The 25,187-nt window shown below is 41.3% G+C and overlaps 1 protein-coding gene across 1 annotated transcript in view; it reads right to left on the bottom strand.

Moving 5' to 3' along the window:
- The window catches only part of LOC147683948 (maltase-glucoamylase-like), a 588,456-nt gene that overhangs the window by 481,480 nt on the left and 81,789 nt on the right, over positions 1–25,187 (bottom strand). Inside the window, exons 8-12 of the mRNA XM_086944339.1 lie at positions 17,237–17,336; positions 10,881–10,993; positions 7,295–7,420; positions 3,249–3,380; positions 3,040–3,156 (exon numbers count right to left, since the gene is read on the bottom strand). Coding sequence (XP_086800465.1) covers positions 3,040–3,156; positions 3,249–3,380; positions 7,295–7,420; positions 10,881–10,993; positions 17,237–17,336 — 588 coding nt within the window. The remainder of the gene's footprint in view (positions 1–3,039; positions 3,157–3,248; positions 3,381–7,294; positions 7,421–10,880; positions 10,994–17,236; positions 17,337–25,187) is intronic.

The raw sequence follows: 25,187 nt of genomic DNA, 5'->3' as shown, positions 1-25,187 counted from the left end.
TTGTTAATTCTCCGCACCAAGGATGTGCCTTCCAGCCCTGGAGGTGGGATGAGTGACAGGACTAGTTTTAAGCCAGTACTGGCTCGGACAGTTTAAAGCACATTTCTACAAAGTTCCTCTTCAGCTTAAGTCATCAAAAACCTGATTCCACCATTTAGTCAGTTTTTTAAAACTAAGGGGCACATGAATCAAAGGAAAAAACGGTGGCGAAGGGGCAGATTCTCAGAGTCTACACCTTTGCGACCAGTATTTTTTCATTTGGGATGCATCATCCCAAATGCAAAAATCGCAAATTGCGATTGCATTTAAGGAATCGCAAATTACGATGCCTTGAATAAAATGCAACATGGCACTTAAAATACCGATTACGCTATTAGGGTAAGCTAAATACCGAAAAATGAAACTTTATGGTATTTAGCGAAAACTAAAGTGCATTTTTCAAAGTTCCAGGTTACATGCATAGGCTTTTGCGATTTCTTACTAGTGAATCCTTATTTTTTTTTTATGCATGCGCCAATTACCATTTTCTAGTCTTTCCCTAAGCAGAGGTGGAAAATAAAGATTTTAATACTAACATAAACTTTTGGGAAATGTTTAGCCAGATCAACACTTGGCTTTAATTTTACTGAGAGGGTGCATTAACCCCAATATGTGATGTGTCTAATTGTATATGTTAGTTGCCAGCCTAGTGGGCTTGAAAGGCATACTTTAAGGGTGACTTATGATGTAAAAACATAGGCGTTTCTTTCATAGCAAAGGCTGTTTTCTATACCATGTGTCACCACAGTGCAATTAGGCCGCAGACCAGCCAGAGCACAGTGATGCTCCTGGTAGACATGTATGTTTATCAAATTTATGATGGTGTAAATACACAGTGTAGCCCACGTGTGACTTTTACAGTTTCTTGCCATCATTGCATTTTAGTCATCATTAGAATTATAGGGAAGTTCAATAGGCTAAATAGGGAGTTTCAAATTCTGTACATGTTTTAGAAGAAGCGCACTGGCACTTTACTACTCTTTAGCAGTGGTAAATGTAAATGTAAATGTAGTTGAGCTTATATAGCGCACAGCTACCCGCAGTGGGTTTCCCGGCGCTTGCTTAGGGAACCCGTCCTGGTATTCCCCTGTGAGATAACCCCAGGCAGGGTATCCACAAGGTGAAAGCCAGGCATCCCGCCGCGAGGGGCCATTGTGGAGATTAAGCAAGCTATTGCCCAGAGTCGCAGAGTGTGAACCCGTGAGTCAAGAAGGCACCAGAGCGAGAATTATCGAGTCCGTGGAATTTTTTGAGCCCAAGACCCGCCGAGGCGGGGAATTGAACCCTGGTCCAGGGCCGATCTCAGATTCCGAGTCTGCCGCCTCTAACCCCTGAGCCACACTTCTCCAGAGTGCACAGAATCCTTAAGCCAGCAAATAGAGGGGTGACAAAAAGGGGAAAAGTATTGGATGATCATCCAGAACAAGCTACAAAGGCTTACCCTAGAATTATGGCAAGGACATGAATCCGATCCTCCTGGTTCGGTCTTAAAAATTGGTATTGGCCAGTATATTGTTTGCAGCCAAATGACTGCTTTCTTCTAAGTAGCAAATTAAAAAGCCTTAAAGAACTCAGCAACTGTCTTGGTCACCTTTTTTAATTGCCAGAGATCTTAAAAGGAAAACTGAGCTTTAGTTACATTGGATAGTTGTTGAGTTGCTTTTAGAATGCCAATGGGACAGGATACTTCTGGGTTGGATTTATACCTGCGTATAGAGGTTACATGATTAAGAGTTACCTCTTTTATTACCAATATGATTGTTTATATAATTGTTTATTTTTCTATGGCTGTTTTCTTCAGGTGACCTATAGCACACATATAGCTGCATTGGTTCTTGAAAAATATAAACTGCATTGATTTTGTTACCTGCCATCTATCATTGGTTAGAAAGGAAAGAACAAAAGTACAAATATGATGGGTATAAGTGTAAGGCGGTGGAACCTAGCATAAATCAAGAGCAAAATGACACAGTGGAACTCTCGCCAAGAGTGGCACAGCTGGGTATCCTACAGGATCTGGGAGGAACCTGGGGGAAACGTACGATTGTGGGCATGAGCATACTACTCACCAAATGGGACATAGCACTCCGTGAAAGAATTCACAGGAATAAATCTTTATTTCATCACAATATTTTGTTGTAGCTGACCCCTCTAACAGCCTCTTGCTTTAGTTTATACTAATAGCCAAGCTCACAGAGAAATATTGGGCCACCCTCATCTATTCTTAAAATATTCTTTGAAGCTTTGTGGGTAATCCACACATTTACACTTTTTCCAGTACCCACTATCCTTTATGCCGTGTGAGCGAGGCTCTGTAATTTACCCAGTTCGATGATATTTACCAGCATCAGGTTGAAAATCAACTTTGTTGGTGCTGCTGTGATTGATGAGTTATAGGTCATCAGTAATAGCAGCTGTAATTGATATGCCTTAGACCAGGAAAGTAATCAATGTATCTTTTATTGGGAGGTGGTCCTTGGTCCCTTAACTTCAAGCAATACACATACAATTTTCAGAATCCGTGATAAACTCAAGAATTGGCTTTTCGACTGAGACTTCGCACTCACAGTGCCCAAATACCCCTAATGCTGATTGATTGATTGAGAAATGGTGATAACCTGGACATTATCAAGGATTATCCACATCAAACACAAAATATGAGAATTCACAGTAATTCACTCTGTAGTTCACATCGTTTACATTCTTAGCAACAAGCAATGATATACTACCAGACTCTGTAATGCACTTCACTGAAGTTGTAAAAAACACGCTATCATTTTGAACTGTCAGTTTAAATGGCCTATGGATTGCTTCCTTTTCCAGCTAATATTCAATCCAAATATTAACATGGCCATTCTTGGAATTTCATATATGATGTGACATGCTATTTCACACCTCCAGATTCATTGTGGAAATCCACCCACAGACTATTAACCATAACTTAATTCACATTAGAAATGTATGAATCTAAAGTTGAACGATGAGCAGTTTAATGGTTACCTCTCCAATGAGTGGCGTTTTTCCATCTGATATGTTCACCCACACACCACGTGCGGTGCCGCGATCGAAAGCCTCATATGGACCATTGATGAGAGGTTGTGTACAAATAGCAGGGTCCTAATGAAAAAAAGAAATCAAATCACATTGAATGTGTTTTCCTCTTAAATTAGACATTGCTACAATGTGAAACCTATGTGGGGAACAATTACCAGAATGATGATGTGTCGCTGGCCATGCACGTGCAAATCGTCTGCAAATTGTGGGAGTCCATCAAAGTTCACTTTGTCAATTGTGAAATCTTTCCTGCCCTCCATGTAATCAATATCTGTGAACTGGACATCCTGTAAATGTAACACAGGGAATATTATGATTCGATATCTAGAAAAAACAAATACTTTCAGCAGAGAACAGGTAGAATTTCTGAGGTAATGGACCATTGTTAGAACCAGGGTCTCTAGTTGGCAGGGGTATGCACCCTAGTACAAGTAGGGACCACCGCTTCCGACAGGGTAGCTTGGTGCAGAGTAGAAAGGCATAACTTCAGAGGTAATGTGTAAAGTACTTGCGCAACACACACTAACAATAACACAGTAAAAAGCACTCAAAAATGGACACCACACCAGTTTTATATATAAAAAAGAATATCTTTATCTAAAAATTGTGCGAGAAACCAAAAGCAGGTAAATCCAGTTTCTAGGCCTAAATCAACAATCAGATAAATCCAGTTTCACATCAAGAAGGTAAATTTATCCTCATCTAGAAATTGTGCCAGGTTCAAAAATAGTAAGAATATTCCCTGCACAGTAGAATGTTTACCACAAGTAAAGTCTCTGAGGAGATTGCCACAAATACAAGCAGTCCTGGGGCAACAACCGTTCCTCAAGTTCCATAGATTATGCACTACTCCAAGTCCTTACCAATGTGTGACACTTTCCTTTTGGTTGGATATTGTTAGGGGTTATTGGCACCCGTCCCTCCTTACCAATGCGCAGTGCCCTTTTTGTAACTACAGGACCCCGCTGTCCCCCTAACGCCGCCTTCACAGCTGTGGTGATAACAATACGCCGGAATGCGGGGCACAGAGGGTTTTGCAGGCGCTGCTGTGATCCTCGGCAGGCTCGTGGCAGTGAATCACCACTCTCACCTCCCAACCTAGGCAGGCTATCAGTATGCAGAGGGGAGGGGGGAGTCTACAGTCCCCAGGCCAAGGGTAGGCAGTAAAGGGTCCACTTTCCAAAAGTGGAATCCCTAAATTAGTAGTGCCCGAACCCCATATATCATTGGAAAGGGTTCCCCGCCCCGATTCTAACAAGACCAAACATGACATACTTACCTGGTTCCAGTCAGAAGTTATTCCACAAAGGTGGGTCCCCAATGTTAACCTATGGAGGGTTAGGCCTCGCTGCAGCAGCAGGGGCCTGTGGTGGATATGCCAATGTCACAATGTTTTAGGGGAGAGCACCTGCACCTCAGCACTGGTTAGCAGTGGTGAGGCGCCCAGAGTCCTAAGTCCAACAAACTGTATGGTAAAAAAGGGAGGCAAAAGGGCACAAATGTAGGGGAGACCACCCTAAGGCTGACAAGTCCAACAACCATGATGCCATAACTTCTCATGCATTTGTCCAAACAAGCTTTTTATCATATTGATATGACACACTTTCTCCATGCACATCCAAATGCGGCATTCTTTCTCAGTCTGACTAAATGCCAGCTGAGAAAAGGCTTTCAGAAATGTACATGTAGAATATTGTTATGTATGGACCATTCCCTCACCTCTTGTCATTGCTTGGGTATCAGCCATAAAGTTCTCTTAAAATGCTCCTGCGTTCTTTAGTTTCTTTCCAACGGTATGTGTTCTCATAAAAGCAAATGTTCCTTTCATGTCCATGGTCATAGCATGGTGTGAGGCACTCCTTGTGTGCCATGCATGTGTATACGTGCGTTGGAAGGTTGGGTAGTTGTTGTGAAAGAAAAAGTATTGTTTCGCTGGACCTCAAATGGGGCACTAATCTCTTTAAAAATAGCTACTGTATTTCTTAGGAAAAGAGACCATTTAATTAATTTACATACAATGAAAGAATGAAGCAGCCGCACTCATGAGGACAGTGATTATTGTTTACACTCAGTAAAAGAAACACTAAACCTCAAGCAGTTGACCTATTTATCGCAAACAAAGCACAGCCCCATAGATAATCCAGACACTTGATGGAATATTGGGTGGTAGATTTACTAACAGTGTGTGCCTGGTTTATGTCACCAAAGTGATGAACACCTTTAACAAGGGAGAGGGACTTTAATAGCGGTATAGCCCATCTACGAAGGGCTATGAGGCTATTAGAACATTCTGTCACTAGAGGACAGAATGTTCTAACAAAAAAACAAAGTCTTTTTGAATCGTGAGGGGGTTGGAATCCCCTCAGGGTTCCTGAAGCCTTTGTTCACAGCCAGAGCTGTGAACAAAGAAACATTGGAATGTTGGAGCTCCAGGCTTATACCAGCCATTATAAGCCCAGAGCACTCCATTGTTTTCAACGGAGCTCCCAACATTTCAATGTTCTAATGCAAAGTAGCTCCTGTGCTGCTTTCCACTGCTTTGTGCCACTGGGACTTCCCATGGGTGGAACATGGGCGTTCCCATGCAACCCCGCATGGTTTGTCATTCAAAGCCCTATCTACTAACATTCATATATTGTGCTTTGCACCAGAAAATAATGCATATTTGAGACTGATGTTAAAAAAGGAGAAATGTTTTTATTTCTCCAAACTTTTCGGACTTTGCATGGATGCATGGATGCTGCATTGTGCAGCACAGATGCAAATTAGGAAAAGCTTTATAGTTGTCTAATCTCTAGCACTTTGAACTGGAAATGTAAATTCACAGTACAAAGCCTATGCCAGACATCTCAAAAACTCCTTTGCACTGTGTGGCAAAGGTATTCCCGTGGCTCCAGGCAGCCTGTTTGTGGGACAACAGTAGGAGAGAGAACAGGATAGTTCCCCATCCCAGTAGATATTTCATGGGCTGCTCTGTCCCTCTCAAGCACCACATTGCAGCAGCATTGGCTCCTGCACTTCAGTGTGTGAGAACTTTATGAATCTGTCCAGAGAAAACAACACTTTGGCAAAGATGAAAAAAGAAAAGAGCTTCAAGACAAGAGGGTGTGGTGCCAGAATACTGATATCAGGATATCATCTACTATATATATTGAGTTCTATATTTCCACATAAGTATTACCCATTGAATGTTGATAACAGAATATCTACAACCAATCAAATGACATATTTCTAAATGATACTTGGGAAATTATATTTTTATATTCATGTCATATGATATTTTTCTACACAACGTTCTACCAACCAGCTGTCACTTAGCTCATTGAGGTCTGAAGAAAAAAATGGGAAGAATTTTTAACTTTGAGAGAATATTAGGAAACATTGGTTCACTATTCTGTGAGCCATTTCGATATAGATGGGAAAAGAAGACTAACCTCGCTGACCTTCCCTTGGATGAGAACCTACAGAAATGTGCTACAGGTTGAGAGGAGAGCCCATAGGTGGCGAGTTTACATAATCCTCGGAATCAAACTATTTTACATAGGACTCAGAAGCTCTATACGTGCAGTGGTATTTATGTACTAGAAACTGATCTAGGGAGCACCAGTATTGCACATTAGGGTATACCAGGAAACAATGCAAGGTCATGAACATCAAGCAGGAACCTATGTCTATAGACACCACAGCATTATGCATGTTTAAAAACTGTTTAGCAAAGGGGAATCAAGTGATTTTACCTTTTTCACAATTTGTAGCCGAAAATGTTGTTTGAATCAAGATGCCCACATTCAGAATTGTCAGCACTTACAAATAGTCTTTACCTGTTCACGACAACTTTACTTCAAGCGAAATCAGCAACCTTGGGCATGGAATACATTAATGTTGTCAAAAACAGAAGTAGCACAAATGGCTTAGAAGGAAAAAGGGATTGCAAAATATAAAGAAAGACATTGGTCCATAGTTCTTATTGCCTGTATAACCCCTGTGATCCATTATATGGGTGGGCGTAATTCCAACAGGTAGGAATTATTAGAGATTATGTTCACCCAGCAATAGCTGAAAAGAACATTTACATTCCGTTACAAAAAAATACAAAACTTCCCTGGCATTTTGCAATTCTGAATAATGTTTAAGTCAACATTTTGAAAATAAACAAAATGACTTGGAAAACAAATTAAGTTGCATTTGAACCCTCACTTACACAAGGCAATCCAATGTCTCGGTTCCGCTGGACAACTTCTTTCACTTCGTTAAGGTTTTTGTAACCCCATCTACTAAGATGAAATCCGAGACTCCAGTATGCAGGCATTGCAGGTTTCCCAACAAGCTGAAATTGTGACACAATAAAAATTCACTATGTTATTCTGGTGCATCTATAGAAATATGTTCATTAAAAAGTAAATTACTCCTTTGAAAAATTGCTACAATTCCGTGTAATTATGGGTAACTCCTTAAACATTTTTACAATTGAATCTCCTTGCTTATTCCTTATTCTTCTTCTCTACTAGTGAAGGCCTTTGTGGAAGATAGGAATAGTGGCTTGTGAAAAAGGAGGCCAATAGTACGTGTTGAAATGAGGAAACAGTAGTTATCTTCCTATGAAAACATGAATTCCTCAGGTCTCGTAATGTGGAATTAAAAAATGCAATGTCAATACCTCTTCTTGAACAATGCATTCACAAGGGACCTCCAGATGCGAGGGGATGAGAACAGGCAGACCATAATTAAAACAAGGAGTTACAGGGAACAACCTGCACAAGTTTTAATTTTCTGGAGACATCTTATGTTGATATTTTGGCCAATGAATTGGAAGAGGGTATAGATAATACTATGCTGAATTAATTACTCACTTCAGGCATCGTGGATGCAAGGCAAAAGGGAAATATACTACATCCTTCTTAGAGTCTGTTGGAGATCTGCCTTTTAAATGTTGTCACTCCTGATTTGTGCCTTTTCGTGGTCTCTATTTTTGCTAGTATTATGGTTATGCCCTGTGGCATTGCTGTTTAGTGACTCAGTGACTGTTTTCTCACCAAAACTATACTGTAAAATTGGTTTCACCAAGTTGTTGTTTTTAACTTGCCATATGTCAAAGAAATCACAGAAATGGGATTAAAGTTAAATGTTTTATCTGGGATGCAGTGTGTTTTTACATCACACACATACATGACAACACTATATTACTTGAGGGAGAACCCCTGTTCTTTAGACGAGTTGAAGTTTAAAGCACTGCAGTAACACATGTCAGGGAAAAAGGGTCTTCGACATATAGGAAAACCTGCCTTTATATATTAGCCAAGTCACCACTATATATAGAGTGAAAATCCACAGGGCTTGTTGCTCAATATATAAAAATGTGGAGTACTACCCAAAGGGAATAGTATGCTCTTAGAGTAAATGTTTACCCAAACTTTTTTTACTCTATAGAAACCTAGATAGAAGTAAAATCAATCAATCAAGACTATCTTTTGCTCGAGCACCATGATAAGATTCCTTGGCTGGTCTAACTGAATAAACTACTCAAAGAAATAGATGAAATATCTCCCAAAAGAGTTCTGCCAGTATCTTACAGTTAGGCAAGAAAAGGCTGAAAATGACCTTTCTGGGGAAAAGGGGGGTTGAAATAAAAGAAAGTAAAAAAAATGACTGTATCGAGGTACCTTGCATGTCCCTTTTGCCAGGGCCCTCAAGGCTTAATATTTAGGGTAACAGACATCCAGGAAAGCTTTTACCTCACCAGATTGAGGTTGGGCATCCTAAGTCATTCAGTTGCTTTTCCAAGAAAGGAGGCATGGTCAAAATATTTACCTACATGCCCATGTGATGAGATAGCTGCACAAGCAACTGCGCATGTTATACTGTTTTGCAGGTTTTATGTTGATATTAGAAAGCATTTTCTACGTAGCCTCTTCTTAGCTGAGAAATTGTTATTTTACAAAGATACCCTACATTTTGTATCTAATGTTGTCTGTTCTGCTGTATTTGCCTAAATTGCACAAGCAATTTCTAGAAGGAAATGACTTTACTACTTAGATGTCATGACCTACGAAAAATATTAACAGGGACAATAGGGACAGGATTGAATATCATGCAGAAACACAATAAATATCTGCTGCATTCTCTTGGATTATATAAATACTAGACAGCACTTCTATATGCTTTCATGGCTAGTCTCTTTTACAGGACACTGTGTACGCATCGTGTTGCAATTTTTTGCATTTCTGCACATCAATGACTAGCTTGCACAGATGTTTTTATCTACTGTGTACTTATATTAGTAATATGTTTTATGAATATTATATGCTTTTTTATAGATAAAAAACAGAATAAAGAATTATTTGATTTGATTTGGTATGTGCTATGCTTTTCACTGATATTATTGTCCACATTCATTTTTCTGATATTTTTATACATACCATTATAAGTATAGGAACTTGGTATTGTAGTAAACATTGTTTTTTGACACAGTGTTGTTGTCAGCTATATTTCTTACCAAGATACTGTGCCATTTATTCAAGTGAAGATCCTGCAACCCTGTTGATGAACTAAATTATGTGGTTCTTCTTATTAAAGTAAGACTGGCAATAAACTATTGACAGCCTTTTTTCTGCTGGAAAATTGGAAGAATTGCACTAATTAATATGTATTCTTCCATTGTTTCTTTATTTAATTTTTAAACATACATGATACTTTTAAAGTCACTTTCTTCATTAAACCAGAAAGAGGACAGCATGATTTTAAGAATTAATTTCAAGTATACCTCTGGATCATATATGTGTAAACAATTAAAGCCAGTTCCAAAAGATAAGGCAGGTGTCGCCTTATTTAATATTTTTTAAGTGATTTTGCATATTGGATTACTGAGATTAGATGAAATTTAAATAGCAACAACCTCTATAGTGCCAGATGCTTTTGAATATATGTTCATTGCTCACTCTCCATTAAGAATCCCATGTAAAACTCTACAAAAGCAGAATCAGGATCACAAAGCTTTTTCACATTTCTACAATATTTCTATTTTGAATGCAGAAACTAATTTGACTTATTGTATAGGTTGTTTCCATTCACAATATTGCTAGAGCCCTCAAGAGGAGTAAATTAGATTATAAAAGATGAGATTACAGGTCAGAAGAGATTATTTAAAAAGTCTCTACAATTAAATAGACATTGAGAGCAGAATCTAATTATTTTCAGTTGTGCAGCTTTATATAGCATTTAGCTTACTCACTTTAGATGGTACTAATGGAATTTACTCCTCAGAAATGGAAAACACAGGCCAATATTATGGTTGGCTTTTGTGTACTTTGTGTGAGAAACCTCGTTCTATCTTTCAAAATGTCAAAAGAAAGTAGATAATACACAAGTCATATTGAATGGATTAGGTGTTTTGTCCTGTGCAAATTATCCTGTACTTCAATCAGTGGTTCAGAAGTTTCAGTAGGTTCCTGCTTCAATATGTCCCAAATGGTGCCCATTAATTTAATCCACTATTACAAATTGTTTTGATGCACATAGATGGGCTAGTCAGTTGGAAGGCTATTGGGAATCAGATTTCATGTTTCTGTCTTGTGTAACTAATTTAGAATTACTCCCCAAAATTAAACTATTTGACTTGGAACAGTAGGTTCATTTCACTAGACCAAAAATGTTGCTTCTTATCCGCACATAGATAAGATTTTTAAACCACCTAAGGAGGATGAACACACTATATTTGTAACTGATTTACACAGTTATTACTTTTCACATTTAAACTTTGAAAAAATAAACTATCTGTTCTATGACCGTACCTCTAAGTACTCTCCCACAACTTCCTCTGGAGTATTTCCCATCATGATGTAGAAATCCAGGACGCCCCCTATGGTTTTGTAAGTTACTGCTGGACCTGGCTGAAAAGTAACATCTGCAAAGAAACACAACCAGTTGGTTCCCAGCAGTATTTTCAGGCATAATTTACGTCTACAGATTGCATGCATATTCAAAATGAACCACTCTTGTACATGGAGCAGATCCTTATGATTATAATTGTATCCTAATGCACATTCAAATACAATAATCACAAATTCATACATCAGTCAAATAATCTAGTATTTGTGTATGAATTACTGTTGGTATGTATGGAAAAGTTATCCTTAACAGAGAAAGAGCACATACATAAAAAATGTGACATCTTAGACCATTGTAATTATATACATTTGCATTAATACAATTTGAGTAATGTTAAAAACTATATGTGCCAAGACCCTTGGCACAATTTGTTGTGCATTTTCATCAATGTGTAAACTATGCATGCACTGATACTGGACAAACACACATCTGTCATTTTGCCAATATCTATAACTTTGAAACAAATTATTTATTGGAAATTTACAGGCAGTTTTCTTCGACAATTTAGACCTATTCATGAAAATGTATTTAATAACATAATTACCTACATGAAAAAAAGTTATAATTGATGAGACAGAATAGATGGAGCGTGTGTGATTCTTTTCTAGTCCAAACTCATACAGTAACTCAATAAATCTATGAGTTAGTACCTGTGCTGCAGACAGCAGAGCTCAGAAGCACGTACAACTAATTACAGCGTTGTATGCCGAAATTCTGTTTTCTACAACACAGTTATTCACTCAAAGATGTTTCAAGTTAATGTTTGAACTGAGGAATGGAAAAGAAATGCATAGACCTCTTCTGCATTGGCACAGTGCAAAGTATGAACCATGATACGACCCCAAATGAGCAAAGTGTAAAATGTGAAATTGTAGACTATGAAGTAGAAGGTGACTGAGTAGAGTCACGTGGAAAAAATACTGCCATTGTATTTGGACATGGAATGCAGCAGTAAATTAAATTCAAGGAAACTGGTAGTTCATAAATGTTTGGTAATGTACATTCTACTTTTAGATAGAACTGTTGGGAAATGATTTATTAGTGCTCAAAACATTCAAACAATCAAAAGGAGCATGCAGAAAAAGTTAGTTATGCATGAGCAATGGGTTTGACAGGAAGAAGGACCAAAACACACTACATGTAGAATTCTCTAACTATCTCCACAGGTGTAGAATATCCAAAATAAAGTGCATAAATCATGTGAAAGAATAGGCCTAAGTCTTCTTTACTTGGGAATATTATTATTTTCTTTATCTATTTTCAACAATCCGTAAGACGTGTGTATGACCATGACACGCACATGGCAAACTCTCTGAATTCTTTGTAGTTGTAATTTGGGTCTGAATGAGGTTGTTTCACTTTAAAACAAAGAAGAACTGGATTTGCAAATAATTTCCATCCTGATATTTGGATTAAACATAAAAATCATTGTAATTTATGAATGTGCTGATAAAGCATAATTGTCATTTTTGCTTCTATACATTGCCTGAAAACCTCAGTTATACCTGGAACTGTACATTCAGAAGTAAAAAATGTTGCAGGATGGACTCACCAATTAATGAGGACATGATGGGGGCTTTGGCAAGAATGTGCTATGCAAAGAGTTTGTATGCCCCCAACATTTGTGGACTTATAATTAATTCCAAAATTATTCTAACTGGATTTTTTTCACATAAGGGAATGCTACTTTACTCCAAAATGTACCTTACTGATGTAAGTAAAAATGGTCAAAAACCAAAAATCAAATAAAAAGTGGGAGAACGAAGGGTCATTGCTTTTTGTTAGGAATAGAAAATATGTGGAGAAATGAACATCTGTGGACTTTAGTGTGCTGTGTATATATAATGTAGAAGGAGTGCATGAGTGCTGTTATACAATTAGTCATTAATCAAATTGAACTGTTTACCTTTACTATTGTGTTAGATATACATGTATTGATGGTGTGCACACGGAGGAGCATATTAACAAGAAAGTGGTGAAGCCTGTCGTTAAGCCAAGAAGGCTATTTACTAGAATACGATACAGCCCTGTTTCCCCCTGCGGTGGTGCTTAATTAAGCTTCCTAGTGCCAACTCAGGCACCCTTGCATCACAGTGTTGAGGGGAAGATTGTTTATGTGCAGAAAGGGAGACCTTCCTGCACGTAAATGAAAGGAATCTTCTATTGCGCAACTTAGCCCAAGGGCATCAAGGTGCCTAAGCAGGTCAAGTAATATGTAGTTACCGATTAAGTACTTCACAGATACACTTCAGAGAAAAGCCAGGTTTTCAGTGCTTTGCAGGAACAGAGCAGTCGAAGGTTGCCCTAGGAGTTCGGGGGGGAAAAGAGTTCCATAACCTGGGTACAACAGAGGAAAATGCTCTGCCTCCCCATTTGGCTCTTACAAACCTGGGAGCCTCTAGTAGATTTTTGTTGGAGGAACGAAGGGGTCGACTAGGAGAGTAGAGGTGAATAAGTGACTTGAGACCCTCAACACCCGTACCGTGGAGGGCCCCATGGGCAAGGCAAAGAATCTTAAAGGAAATCCTGGACTGAATGGGTAGCCAATGCAGACTTCTCCGGGCTGCAGAGGCCGAGGCAAGTCTAGGGAGGTTTAAAACGATCTTTGCCGCCACGTTCTGGACCATCTGTAGACGATGGATAAGGCTCTTGTTTATGCCCACATAAAGGGCATTACAGTAGTCCAGTCTTGAGGAGACTAGTGCCACAGTGGCCAGTTTCCGGGCATCAGGTTAAAGATAGTGGGCAATCTTTCTGAGGACCCTGATGATGCCACAGCAGGTGGAAACAATCCTACTGACCTGGCAGTCAAAGGAGAGTGCAGTGTCCATCAGAACCCCGAGGTTCTTGGCAAACTGGCGGGGAAGAGGGCCGTCCCAGAGAGAGGCAGGCCACCAATCATTAGACCAGATATCCGGACTGCCCCCAAAGATCAGCACCTCCGTTTTCTCCCAGTTTAGTTTCAAGAAGTTCTGTACCATCCACTGAGACAGGGCCTCCATACAGTTCCTGAAGTTCAGGGCAGAGTCCTTCAAGGGCTGCGTGAGGGAGACCATTATTTGGGTGTCGTAGCGTATGACAGTACTTTCAGCCCAAAAGATCTTACTACTCTGGCGAGTGGGGCCACATAGATGTTAAATAATGTGGGGCTCAATGAGGAGCCCTGGGGGACCCCACAATGCACAGGTTTAGGGGCAGAAAGAAACTGGCCCAGCTTCACTCTCTGTTCCCTTTCATTAAGAAAGGAAGCCAGGATGCTCAGTGCAGGATCTCCAACCCCTATATCCCTGAGGCGGGTGACCAGAATGTATGGGGACAGGGTGTCAAAAGCCGCCGTCAGGTCTAGCAGGACCAGGAGAGTGGTATGGCCCTTATCGACCTGGCAGCGGATGTTATTGACAACTGCCATAAGGGCGGTCTCAGTGCTATGAGATCTCCTAAAGCCATGCTGGGAGATATCCAGGCGGGAAGAGTCCCCAAGGAAGGAACTAAGGTGACGATTGAGATGAGATCCCAGCATCTTTGCAGGGGCAGGAAGAAGTGAAATGGGGCGGAAGTTTTTCAAGACCTCTGGGTCTAATGTGGACTTCTTAAGAAGGGGTTTAACAACCGCCATCTTCCATGAAGAGGGGAACACTCCCTCCGAGATCGCACAATTCATGACATTCATGAGGGGGGGGATAACCACATCCTGACAGGCCTTCAGGACTTTAAGCGGGCAAGGGTCTAAGAGGGAGCCCGAATTGGTGTTATCCAGGAGCTGAGTCATCAGCTCAGGAGTAAGAAGGGGGAAGGACAGGAAACTCGGGGGGTGTCCACCAGACAAGCTCCGATCTCTAGAGGGAACCAAATTAATAGGAGAGGCCGTACCAAGATTCAGGGATTCAAGAGCGCTATAGATATCCACGATCTGTGAGTGGAAAAAGACGAGATATTGTCGCACAACTCCTGAGATTCCACTATCGGGTAACCTTCCTGGGGAGAGGGTAGGGAGTCTATGATTTTAAAAAGATCTCTGGGGGAGTTAAGGGAAGCAGAAATCTTGGAAAAATAGGCCCTCTTTTCCTCCAAAATGGCTAGTTTGTAATCCTTTAAATGGAGTTTATGTTGTTCCCTCTCTGAGGAATCCAACTGAGCCCTTGAGAGCCTCTCCTGTTTGTGACACCCTTGTCTCAGCAGCCTAAGTCTGTCCGAGAACCAGGGGGCCGCGGACTCTTTCTTGCAGAATAGTGCAGTTTAAACGGGGCCACGATATCCAAAGCCCCTGAAATAGTGCTTGCGAGTTCAAGAGCAGCAGAGTTGTCGTCCTGCAATTCAGCCGGCGTCAATTCATTCAAATAAGGAGAGAGAACCACGTTATTAATGGCTTTAAGGTTCCTTCTAAGTTCCCACTTCTTGGCGTCCGGAAGAGAAGGGGGTACATCCTGAAATGACAGCTCCAGCGGGACGGCCGAATGGTCGGACCAAGCGAAGGGGACCGGAGGGCCCACCTTCAACCTGAGGTCATTGGAAAAGACTCAGTCGAGTGTATGCCCAGCCAGATGAGTGGAACCTACCATCAACTGAGTCAAACCACAGGAGTCCAGGGTATCCAGGAGGATCTGGGTATCTCTAGATCCCATATTTTCTAAATGGAAATTAAAATCGCCCAGGAGAGTCATATTGGGCCTCTCAATAAATGGCTCGAGCAGCTTGATTAGATCCTGGCTGAAGGAAGATCTAGGGCCCGGCTGTCTGTAAAACAGGAGGCCAGTGAAAGAGACAGAGGGGGTGGAGTTGATGGAAAAGTACAAGGCCTGAAAAGGGTCAGAGGTAGTGGAAAGAAACTCAGTACAGCATATAAGGGAATCCTTCTATAGAATTCCTATTCCTCCTCCTCGACAACCAATTCTGTCCATCCTGGCCAGGGCAAACCCAGTGTGAATAGCATCTATCAAATCAGGTCCAGAGGCATCGGAAGCCCAGGTCTCTGTGATAAACACCCACATAGGTTTCCTGTCTGAAACAAAGTCCCTGAAAGTGATGTCGTTTTTTATTAAGAACCTGGCATTGATAAGAAAACCCCTTTCAGTTGTTATGTTGGGGGCGGACTTAGAGACGCCAATGCACGGCTGAGTCTTCCGGGGATTAGCGTTTCCGGAACCACTGCTCAAACATCCACAACCCATCCTAACTGAGAAAGCCTCAGGGGCAGTAGTATGATAGAAGGGCTTAACTAAAGGCTTCAGCGCAAGCAAGAACTGTCTAGGATAGCAGAAACTTATTTGCAAACCAGTGGTGGCAAGCCCAGCCTCCTAGGCCCCAGGCGCGATCTCAGCGCAGACGGGCTCGACTTAGGCTCGACTTCAGCGCGCACCCGCTGCGTGCATCCGCTGAGCGTGGAAGAAGTCATCAGGACTAAATAGGGCGGCGCCTGGAGGAGAGGCTAGCGAGTGACCCCGGGTCTCCAATCAGTGAGAGACCAACAATCTGTGCTGGCGGAAAAATGACGAGTGAAGCAAGCCTTGTTACAAAGTAAGTGCAAAGTACAAGTAATTTTTTTAATTGGTCAGATAAAACAATCAAGTTAAAAAGAACGGAGTAAAGTGCAAAGTAAAGTGCCCCCAGCAGTAAATTACTGCATCATAGACCGCTAAGCACAGGGCAGGTCATGAGGACTAAATAGGGAGGCGCCTGGAGGAGAGGCTAGCGCGTGACCCTGGGTCTCCAATCAGCGAGAGACCAACAATCTGTGCCGGCGCCCTCCACAACAAGTGGGAAAACCCGTGGTGGAACGGGGCGCTGGTGGAAAAATGACGAGTGCAGCGAGCCTTGTTACAAAGTAAAGTGCAAAGTAAAGTGCCCTCAGCAGTACATTACAGCATCATAGACAGTACCAAAGTCACGCATGACTATATTCATTTTGGTCACAATCTTGAAAATGAGAAGAAAATTGATATGTTTGCAAGTGACTACACCACCCTTTCCACGATCGAAATGCGTCTGAGGCGGACACTTGTCTGTTTCATTTTGGTGAAGAATAAACTCATGATGAAATCTTAAAAACCAGCCTTCGTACCTTCTTGGAGTTCATCCTGCTGTGGTCTGTGCATGCGACCTACCTACATGGATTTGGAGGGTCAGGATTTTTGTTATATATATATTGAAGCAATTGTTGGAAACAGAATTGTGTAGTTTCAATGTAATGGGTTTTCATATATGCAGTTATTACAAAGAATGACAATGTAAATCAGCGTTCGCAATAAAAAGTAATTCTTACCCATGGCATTACTATTCATTAGGAAAACCCCAAATGCAAATCCACCTTTATCTTCTAGGCACATGAAGAATGTTTGAGCGCCATACAGGTTATTTCCATCCTGCAAATGCATAAGCACATTATTTCATATTAACATTTACAGTCAGTCATTTTGTTAAATGCACTGACAGACATTCAAAAGCAATTAATGGCATATATGTGAATGCAAAGAAAATATTATGAGATTATCAAAGTCAGACTCTTGAAGTCAATTCAATTCAATTCATAAAGCTTTATTCGGAACATAGAAAACATGTCCATAAAAGCACACACAGTTATAAATACAGTACATGTGATCAATTTAAAAAAGAAACACATAGTACATTATTATCCAGAAGGGGATGGAATAAATAATTAAAAGCGCATACTTTTCCTGGCACCAATTGCTTTAAGCAGGAAAGTAGCAGTAAAAAAGCAGATGTCCGGGTGGTGCAAATTAAAAAGCAGTTTCATAGAGTCATTAATTGTTCTTACTCCAAATCTTTTCAGCATAGGCTTTAGGAAAATTTTCCGCAGTTCACCATACAGTTGACACAATAAAAGAAAGTGCATAGTGCTCTGCTCAGCATTATTATCACAAGCACAGGGTCCGGATGGACGCATTTTTACAGTGGGGCACGCAACCAGGTAATGCACTGTCCCCATCCTCATCCTGGTCAGCACAAACTGGTGCGAAACTCTAGTCACCTGAGTCAAATACGGTTGGAGTCCAATAAAATCATTCATACTGTTATACAGCATACAGGTAGAGAGATTCGGTTCCTCCAATGCACGCCTCTCCGCACAATAATTCAAGAAGGTGACTTTCAAATTAGGCTTGGAAATGTCAGAGGCACAGTGTCGATCATTGGATACATTAAGCCCAAAATCCTTTTGAAAACTGTCAATCGTATATTTGATCCATGGGATCTTTAAATGATGATCCAAAGTGAGGCAATCATCGATAATGGCTCTATTCAGGGAGGTACCATCATTCAGCCATACCGAGCGCCACAATAATAGAGGTCTTAACAATCATATCATTTAGAAATTGAATCCCCAGTTCCTTGTGGACCAAGTTATTAGAGGTAGATTTGGGTAAACACAGAAGCCTTTTCAAAAAATTATTCTCCTCTACCTGCAGACTCCCGGCTGGTGACACACCCCATACCCCAGCCCCATAGAGGGCCGCGGAAAGACATCTGGATTGGAAAATATTTAACATGTCTTTAATCCGCCTGTTCCCCAACTTCTTAGCGAAAACAAATACCCCATTAGCACTCCTCGTCATCTTTGTTTTAACAGACTTATGCTCTATATCCCAGCAGCCGTTTTTGGAAAATGTAATCCCCAGGTAGCAAAAATTATCAACTTTATGGACCGGTTCACCTTCTATGAAATAATGGGAAATAGATTTTGTTTTAGGTCGCCCTGTCCCACACTCCATAACGTAACTTTTAGTTCTATTAATCACCAGTTTCCTGCATTTGATGAACTGTACAAACCTGTCCATCAAACGTTGAAGGCCTAATGGGGTCCTAGACAGCAACACAGCATCATCCGCATAGAGTAACACAGGGATGTTAAAGTTGTTAACTCTCGGGGCATCTGCCGCAACTGTCTGTAGAACAGAATCCACCTCGTTAATGAAGAGTGTGAAAAGCAGGGGTGCTAAAACACACCCCTGCCTTATTCCCCTCCCGATCCTGAACTTGCTAGTACACTCCCCATTAGGTCCATACCGGACACTGTTGCATAATTTTTCATACAGGCGAGCCAGGAAATAGACTATACCTTCGGGTGCTCCCATTTCAATCAGTTTGGCCCAGAGTATAGCGTGGTCTACCATATCAAAAGCGCTGCTTAGGTCAGCGAAACATAAATATATAGATCCTTTTTTGGCCTGGGTATATTTCCCTACCAAAAGTTCTAAGTTTAAGCATTGCTCAATGGTGCCACGCCCCTTCCTAAACCCGTTGCCCCTTCCTAAACTCTTCAAGTCATTTTGTTTTACACAGTACCAGACACAACTAGGAGGGCTAATGGAAGCATTATTTCCTCTTAAAGGAGAATAATTCTGCATGTGTAAATTGACATAAAAACATATGTATTTTTCAAAATGTGATTTCTTTTTATCCTTAAAAACACCATAACATTGCATATTTGTATATATTTATTTGACAGGTTTCTTGATAGTAATTGTGCAAATAGTATTAGAGTGCTTTGTACATATAGCATTTTGGTTTTCGCAAATGTAGCACTACTGATCTTCAGAGTGCACAGGCCAAAGTTCCACTGTTTTTCAAATTTTGTGTTAACCCCTAGAGTTCCCACTGCTCCCAGAACTCAATCCCGAACAATATTTTTCTTCAAAATAGAAGGGCAACAATGTAATCTTATTCTTTCAGCTGGCCATTCGATTTAATAGCTGTAATTCCTCTTTTTCCACTCTTGTTTACCCAGACTCTGAGCAAATCATCAAGCATTGTATCTTATCTTAAGATCTTTTATTCAACTAAAAACATCACTTTACTTTGGCAGACCCAGCCAATGCATTTCATCCCTTATAGGGACTTCATCAGGGCAATTGCCAAATGTTTCCTTTCCCCATGACCATTGTTTCAATTCCAGTCACTTTGATGAATTGATCTCACCTCTTGCTTGACGTGCCACGAGTTCTCGTAATGACATCCGATAGCTCATTTCCCTATAAGGGATCAAATGTGTTGGCTGGGTCTTTCAAAGTATTTATTTATAAAGTTTTATATTGCGTGAACATGATCCCGAAGGATAACAGATTGCTTTACAATTTGAGGGAAAGGAAGGTAATAGTAGCATTACAATTGTCAGAAGGGGTACCAAGCTAAACAAATCACATATGCATATCAAACAAAAGGTTACAATCGAAAGGGACAATAAAGGGTAAGATAAAAACTGGAACATAGCGAACTGGGAGGGGAGCAAGTGAACAGCTCCAAATGCAGGACTGAGGGTGTAGGTCCAAAGCATTAGAGCAGAGGATCTGAGACCCTTTTAAGGTAGGAACATGTTCATGAGGAATCTTTAGATCTTCCAATTTGAAGGCAACCTTGGAGGAGATTCTGCGTACTTCCGGTGGGAGAGCATTCCAGATCTTTGGCACAGAGCCAGAGAAAGCTCGGTGACCCGTTCCCTTTTTGCGAAAGATCTGAGGTTTCAGGAGGAGAGATTTAGCACTCCGAGAACGTCTACCCCCTCCGGATAATTCTAGGTTTTGTGCTAGATAACTGGGGGTTTTGAAATGGAGAGCTTTGTGAGATATACAGGCAATCTTTAGCTGAATTCTTGCTTCATAGGGCAACCAATTTAGGGATTTTAAGACTGGGGAAATGTGCTTGTTTCTTTTGGTCTCCGTGACCAGTCTGGCTGCTGCATTAAGTGAAGCCCTTAGTGGGGCCAAGGTATATTTCGGGAGGCCACAGAGTGTAGCACTGCCATAGTCTAGCCTCGGCAAAACAAGCGCTTGTACCACTGGCTTGAAGTCAGATTATGGGAGGAAAGGTTTGAGATTCCTGAGTATCCTCATAAGGTGACTCACTCCCTTACACACATTGTTGATATGAGTTTTCATGTTAAGATGCTTGTCTAAGGTGAGTCTGAGAGATTTGCCTGAGTCAACAATGAAGGGGGGAGCAGTTGAAGGCAGTGAGGTGGTTCATCCAAAAGTCTATCTTGGGGATGTGATTCAGGGGAGAAATGACAAGGAATTCTGTTTTGGAGGTGTTGAGCAAGAGGCGGTTCTCAGTTAACCCGTTTTAAGTATTTTTTAGGGTAGAGTTGAGTGCAATTAGGTTATTCGGGGAGGACATTTTCAGACAGGGTTGCGTATCATCCGCATACATATGGAAGAGAATGTCAGCGGAATTTAGAGCATAATCTAAATGTTCCAAGATCAAATTGAAGAGTATGGAGGATAGGACGGACCCTTGGGGGACCCCCATGGATAATAGTGTGGCTGGGAGAGAGAGTGGTTCGCCTTTACTCATTAGGATCTGTGGTGGAAAAAGGAAGAAAACCATTGCAACACCGAACCAGAAAGGCCCATCCTGTGCTTTGAAATGGATAGGAGGTTGTCATGATTAACAATGTCAAACACTGAGGAAAGATCCAGGAGGATAAGGAGGCAGGATTCATTTTGGTTGAGCATTTTTAAAATGTCCTTCATAACGTGCATGAGAACCGATTCGATGCTGTGCCCTCTCCGGAAACCAGATTGGTGTTGGTCCAGGAGATTTAATATCTAGATGTGGGCACAGAGTTGAGATTGGACACATTTTCTAGGAGTTTGGCAAGGTCCGTACTGTCAGCTGTAGGCTTTTTTAGGATAGGTTTTACCTGAGCAGCTTTTAGACAATCCAGGATCGTACCTTGTGAGAGAGACGTATTGACAATCTTCGTCCAGATGGGGGTGACGACCTCCTTCAGTTCTTTGAAGATAGACGGTGGTAAAGGGTTGTTAAAATGATTAGATGGGTTGATACTCTGCAGAATTTTGTTGGTGTCTCTTTCGCTGAGGAGAGTGAAGGTGCACCATGAGGCATTGTTGTTTGTGCTCAGGATGGTCGGTTTGAACTTCTCTGAGAAGGTAGAGGGGGGCACAGACCCCCCGGCTAGCAAAAGCACCTTCCTGGAGTCAAGATCAATATTGATAAGTCTGGATTTCTCAGTATAGAAGGCGGCCAGATCATCGCATGAAGGTGGGTTGACCTCAGACACTGATTGTTGTTTCACTAGCTCAAAAAGTTTCTTGGGGCAATTAGCGGCCTCATTAAGTTGGAATCGGAAGTAGTCGGTCTTCCATTTCCATTTTCCAGGAACGTTCAACTGCCCTAAGGGGTGGCGCTCCGTGTTTAAGTTGTCATTGAATCATGGCTTGGAAATTTTTGTCGATGCATTTTTTTGTTGAAGTGGAGCACTAGAATCCATGATGCTAGTAATAGTAGAGTTGTAGAAGTTGGTGAGTGCATGTACCTCTGCCATGTCAGATTGTTGAGAGAGGGCAGATTTACAGTGGGTTGCTAGATCAGCTGTATTGATGTTTCTGAGGTCCTTTTCCATATCTACAATTTGGCTGGTTGAACCTTCCTCAGAGAGACTTCCAACTTGATAAAAAAGAAGATGCTGTGATGATCGGACCAATCGCATAGTGAAATGGTATCCAGTGTCATGGTGTGACCTTTGGAGATGATGAGGTCCAGAATTTCTCCTTTAATATGGGTTGGCTGGTCACATTGTTGGATCAGTTCATGATCATTTAAGAATGATTTGAGGCATGTAACAGCTTGGTCATTGAGGTTGGACCAGTGCAGGTTGAAATCACCAAGGAAGATTTTGGCCATAGCGGAATCAACATTGCCAGAGATGATTTCCATTAATTGCTCGATGAAGGGGAGGTTGTCCCCAGGTGGGTGGTAAAATGTGTGTAGTTTGCAAACCAGAAGGTTGTGACTAAAGATATTGAGACAAAGGTATTCACATGAGGATGGGGTAGAGGACTCTGAGTGGGAGACCGATAGTGAGCTCCGATGTATTCAAGCAAGGCGACCCCCCGCCTACAAAGCTCTGTATAGACAGATTATATCATGGGTAGGAGGCACTAAGAGGTCTAGGAAGGGAGTGGAAGCAGGATTGAACCAAGTTTGTGTTGGATGAGGTCGAATATGTCAGAGGCGTGTTTGCTGGCTGACCTGCAGTTGAGTAGTACGCATTTAAGTTGGACTAGTGTATGAGGGGAAGGAGACTATGATGTTCACTCTAAGGTTGTCAATATTTAAGCCTCTAGGGTTGTGAGGGGGTTCTCTGTATGGGTTATCGTGTATAGTTTGAATTTGGCCCTCCGTAATCTTGTTGGTGTCTCAGGTAAATGAGTAAGAAATGAGTAAGTCATTGATATCGTTAGACGCAAGATAGGCCTTCGCTCTTCTGGGGCGGGAGGGAGCCTTAGGTAGGAGTATAGTTTTGGATAAGGAGCGGGGGAGGCTGACCAAAGCTAATTCTATCACTCTCAGGTGCTCTGTGCAACTTTGCCCTGGAAAGGAGGGAATTGATCAGGGGGAGGGGTTCAATCGAGAAGGCTTTCAGATCATGAAGTTCAACTGTGAGAAGGTGCAACTGGAGAGATAAATAGTCCAGGTGCACCACCAGGTCTGAATGCTGTGAAAGGGGTAAATGTTGAGTGGGGAGTTCTGGCCGAGAGGAAGGGTCTTGATGTGTACCAGAGATATCAAATGGCAGTCATTTTGAGGTTGCAGATGGTGGAGTTGGTCAGGACGGACTTGCGGTGTTCCATTATGTAAGGATAGAGGGGTTGGTAAGAGTAGGAGGGATGGAGGGCCATTGCCCTGTGAGTCAGGGACGGTCAAGTAAGGATTGAGTGGGTTGGGTGAGCACGGTCCATGCAGGGCAATTGCCAAGACTTCGACTTAGCAGGTGGCTTAAAAGGAGGGATACGTTATGGTTGAACTTTCGATGAGTGTGATGGTGATATGGTGGGAGGGGGACTCAGCGCTCAAGAGGTTCTGAGATCATCTATAGGTGGGGGATGATTTCGGGAGAGTGTGGACCTCCCGGATGTGGAGGGTGAAGGACTGATTAGGACAATAGTGGTGATAGGTTTACAACATTATCTGGGTGTGGATGCAAAATATATTTTCTGTACTTTAGGGGGTAAGATTAGAAACTATGGGACCTATCTAGACTATGGCAGATGTGCTATTCTGTCACAAACGCGATGAATATCCCATCTACCATATAAAAAGAGCTTAGAATATAATGCACATGTAAAAAAGGAAATCAGGATATCTGATATTTGTGACAGAGCAACCCATCCGTCAGACTCTGAATCAGGCCCAATGTTGGGAAGGGAGATTGTTCCAATGATTTAATGCAGAGCCTATAAAACATTGATTCAGTGAGCGGATGGCCTTTACTATTACTCTTTTCATTCTTAATACTAAACCCTGCGTGACTACCAGAGATGGTAATCATATATTGTTTTTGTTTTTACCTGGGTGAGCTTCGCCTGTGATGCATACATTTTCAAATGTAAATCTTATTTTGAACGTTATCCAATGTAAGCCATTCAACATCCAGAAGATGTAATCAAATTTTCTCTTAGATGAGATGATTCTGGCTGGGGGTTGATATAAAGCTTTTTGTGGGGCAAGGGAGAAAGTAGGAACATGTGTTGATCTGAACTTGCAAAAACCTTAGCAGCAAAAAATTACTGTTTGGGCTGTTTTTTGTCATGGGCATAGAACAATAGGTCTTGGACTTTCGTGAGTAAATGTAGATGAAAGTTGGCAATTTGGATCAATCTTTTGATGAGAGGGAATAAGAAGTGAAGCAAGAGTATTGTTGATGGATTACATTTTCTTGTAGTTTGTGTGTTTTTGACATACTTGTGAATAGGTCTCAAGCCTCCAAGAGGGAACTCAATGATTTGATGTGGAAGGTAATCAGTTTGGGGGCATTATTTAGCGTTGGGGAACACCACTAGGCATTGGTCACTAGTTGAGGATGTGTTTATGTGTTTAACAATCTTCCCTGGTTGAGATGGATTGGTTTTGAAAGAAGAGAACACTATCAGACTTGCAGAGGATGTGTTTAACAATCTTCACTAGTTGATAATGGTTGGAACTGAAAGAAAAGAACCCTATCAGGACTTGCAGAAAATAACATTTTGTGTTTCAAGATTGTGAACAACAGTAAACATTGTCGGTTCAAAAAGCTGCTAATGAATCATAAAGACTGAGTAGACAGGATTCCCCTCTCATCTGGAATGTAGTGCATGTGAAAGTATTTTTAGAATACAGTCTGTGCAATGCATAAGATAAACAAAGTTGTGTTTACTGCAGCGGGTGTTTATCACAGATATATCGAATAGACTGGTTAC

This window comes from Lissotriton vulgaris, chromosome 11 (genome assembly GCF_964263255.1).
Source record: "Lissotriton vulgaris chromosome 11, aLisVul1.2, whole genome shotgun sequence".
NCBI classification, from domain to species: Eukaryota; Metazoa; Chordata; class Amphibia; order Caudata; family Salamandridae; genus Lissotriton; species Lissotriton vulgaris.
Note: the sequence above shows the minus strand (reverse complement) of the source record. Positions and strands in the feature narration are given on the sequence as shown.